The following is a 2,953-nucleotide window of genomic DNA, read 5'->3' as shown; positions in this document are numbered from 1 at the left end:
TATGTTACCTGTTCGGGATCAGGTTGCATCGCACGCTCTCTTTTGCCTCACCATTATGTTGTTCTCGTTGGAGCAACATGAACAAGTAACATCCAGCCTCGGCTTGCTAGTTGACAAAAACATGCTCTAAATCTGAACTTAGAACGTGCAATGCATATGCATCCTTATGCCACATGGCTGTTGGTGCACGACGCAAGTCAACCCTGCCTAGCTAGGAGTAGCTTTGTTATTTTATCCAGAGTTTCCTAATTAATCTACCTCCATATAGTATATATATATCTCATAATAAACCAACAATTCTTCACCTCCAGCTCACTAACGACAGCAAGACTAACCACCAACAACCTCCAACCAGGTAGTACATGTTACCCAGCATTATTTTGTGTTTAGAGCCGGCTGTTGGATCCAGTAATCATTGATTACCAACTGGTATTAAGAGTTGGCCAAGCTTAACCGCCAAACCGCCTGGTATTAAGATGTGGGGTTTGACTAATGATGGTCAACAACGGGGGAGACATCACATGATGATCCGGTCTTATATAACGAGGACGAAAGGAGCAAGAGAAGCGCCACAGAGCTAAACCCAGAGAGAAAGCACAAGAGCACACATGGCGACAAGAATCAAGATGCTCACGTCTCTCGCCATCTGTGCCGCGCTTGTGCTCGTGCTCCTTCCGTTCACGGCGGCCGATGGCGGCGCTGGCGCCAAGGGCGCGGAGCCATTCGACTACAAGAAGGCGCTCCACAGCAGCCTCCTCTACTTCGAGGCGCAGCGATCGGGCCGCCTGCCGCACAACCAGCGCGTCAAGTGGCGCGGCCACTCGGGCCTCGCCGACGGCCTGCAGCAGGGCGTGGACCTCGTGGGCGGGTACTACGACGCCGGCGACAACGTCAAGTTCGGCCTGCCAATGGCGTTCACGGTTACCATGCTGTCGTGGAGCGCCATGGAGTTCGCGGACGACATCGCGGCCGCCGGCGAGTGGCGGCACGTGCTGGAGGCCATCAAGTGGGGCACCGACTACTTCGTCAAGGCGCACACCGAGCCGTACGTGCTCTGGGCCGAGGTCGGCGACGGCGACACCGACCACTACTGCTGGCAGCGGCCCGAGGACATGACAACATCGCGGCAGGCGTACAAGGTCGACCACGACAACCCCGGCTCAGACCTCGTCGGCGAGACTGCCGCCGCGCTGGCCGCGGCCTCCATGGTGTTTCGCCGCTCCAACCCCCACTACGCACAAGTTCTCCTCCACCACGCCGAGCAGGTGCATAGACATATGCAACGCCATTGTTGGTCGCTCTGTTGTACATGAAACATGGAATGCAACTCTGTTTACTAACGTGTGATGTTACGTGCATATGGCAGTTGTTCGAGTTCGGGGACAAATACAGGGGCAAGTACGACAGTAGCATCGGCGAGGCGTATAGCTACTACGCGTCGGTGAGCGGGTACGGCGACGAGATGCTGTGGGCGGCGCTGTGGCTGCACCGGGCGACAGGGAAGGCGAGCTACCTGGACTACGCCGTGGACATGGCCGACGAGTTCGGCGGCACCAGCTGGGCCATCACGGAGTTCAGCTGGGACGTCAAGTACGCCGGCCTCCAGATCCTCGCCAGCAAGGTGAGCATCAGCTGTACATGACTGCTCAACAAATTAACTAGTTATTCTCTACTTTTATATTGCACCATTGTTTCTTCGGGCCGGTGGTATGGCATGCACGATCGAAAATGTTTTGCTCACATATATTTCTTCAGAAAACCAAATCTCTGGACAAAATGTGTTTTTTAACGTGTCGTGTCATTTTAGGTGCTGCTGGAAGGGAAGCACCCGAAGCACAAGGCGACGCTGGAGAAGTACAAGGCCAAGGCGGAACACTACCTCTGCGCCTGCCTCAACAAGAACGGCGACGCCGGCAACGTCAACCGCACGGCCGGCGGCATGCTCTTCGTCCGGCAGTGGAACAACATGCAGTACGTCACCAACGCCGCATTCCTCCTAACCGTCTACTCCCGCTACCTCACCTCCGCGGGACAGGAGCCGCCGGTTCTGCAGTGCCCCGACGGGCCGGCACACGCCGACGAGCTGCGGTCCCTGGCACGGGCGCAGACCGACTATGTCCTCGGCGCGAATCCTGCCGGCGTGAGCTACTTGGTTGGGTACGGCCCGCGGTTCCCGCGGCGGATGCACCACCGTGGCGCGTCCATCGTGTCCCACCGCGGCGACGGCAGGTTCATTGGGTGCATGCAGGGGTATGACAACTGGTTCCTCCGCAGGGGGGCGAACCCAAACGTGGTCGTCGGCGCCATCGTCGGCGGGCCGGACCACCTCGACCGGTTCAGGGACAGGCGCGACAACTACATGCAAACGGAGGCGTGCACGTACAACACCGCGCCCATGGTTGGCATCTTCGCACACTTGCACGGCGAAACGGCCATCACGAAGAAAAGCTGAACAGGAAGAGTTCTAAGATTAGTGTGCAGTTTTGTAGAACTGATGGTAGAGAGGTAGAGAGTGCAGGGTAGTGGTGCATGTGGTTTGCAAACAAGATGGATAGATTGCATGGCTGCAGAGGCCGACATTTTAAGCTGTGAGTACAGATCAGGCACCTGCCCAGGGGCGTTGATGGTTCAGTACACATCATATGGTCAATCAATAATGCGAAGGGCTGCCAAGAAGAGCAAACGTGTCTATATTTCCATCAGAATTAAACTTTGACAAGGTTGTCCATTGTCAAGGTTGTCCTTTGTCTCCTTACTTGTTTGTTCTTGCTATCAATGAATTTGTCTCTGGATGTTGGTATGTTGGCGCCTGGTCCCTTGGAGCCCACACTGTCGCTCACCTCTGTGGAGCGTGGAGGTTCTAATGTTGCGGTCACTCACTCGCATCTGACCGTTGGGCAGGTTTCTGTGCGTGATAAGGTCAATGAGATTCTCTCCCAAATAGAGCTTCATA

The 2,953-nt window shown here is 55.7% G+C and overlaps 1 protein-coding gene across 1 annotated transcript; it reads left to right on the top strand.

Moving 5' to 3' along the window:
- The first annotated feature begins 608 nt into the window (after nt 1-608).
- Nucleotides 609-2,523, top strand: LOC123157627 (endoglucanase 21). Its single transcript, XM_044575886.1, has 3 exons — nt 609-1,265; nt 1,367-1,621; nt 1,808-2,523. Exons 1-3 carry the CDS (start codon nt 609-611, stop codon nt 2,450-2,452), a joined length of 1,557 nt encoding a protein of 518 aa, XP_044431821.1. The 3' UTR covers nt 2,453-2,523.
- The last annotated feature ends 430 nt before the right edge of the window (nt 2,524-2,953 follow it).

This window comes from Triticum aestivum, chromosome 7B (assembly GCF_018294505.1).
Source record: "Triticum aestivum cultivar Chinese Spring chromosome 7B, IWGSC CS RefSeq v2.1, whole genome shotgun sequence".
In the NCBI taxonomy this organism is placed as follows: domain Eukaryota; kingdom Viridiplantae; phylum Streptophyta; class Magnoliopsida; order Poales; family Poaceae; genus Triticum; species Triticum aestivum.
The sequence above is the reverse complement of the archived record's forward strand: the minus strand, read 5'-3'. Positions and strand labels throughout refer to the sequence as shown.

Coding starts and splice junctions, on each gene's coding strand:
- LOC123157627 (XM_044575886.1), top strand. CDS start 609: ATGGCGACAAGAATCAAGATGCTCACGTCTCTCGCCATCTGTGCCGCG. Junction 1,266..1,366: donor TCCTCCACCACGCCGAGCAG/GTGCATAGACAT, acceptor TGCATATGGCAG/TTGTTCGAGTTCGGGGACAA. Junction 1,622..1,807: donor TCCAGATCCTCGCCAGCAAG/GTGAGCATCAGC, acceptor GTGTCATTTTAG/GTGCTGCTGGAAGGGAAGCA.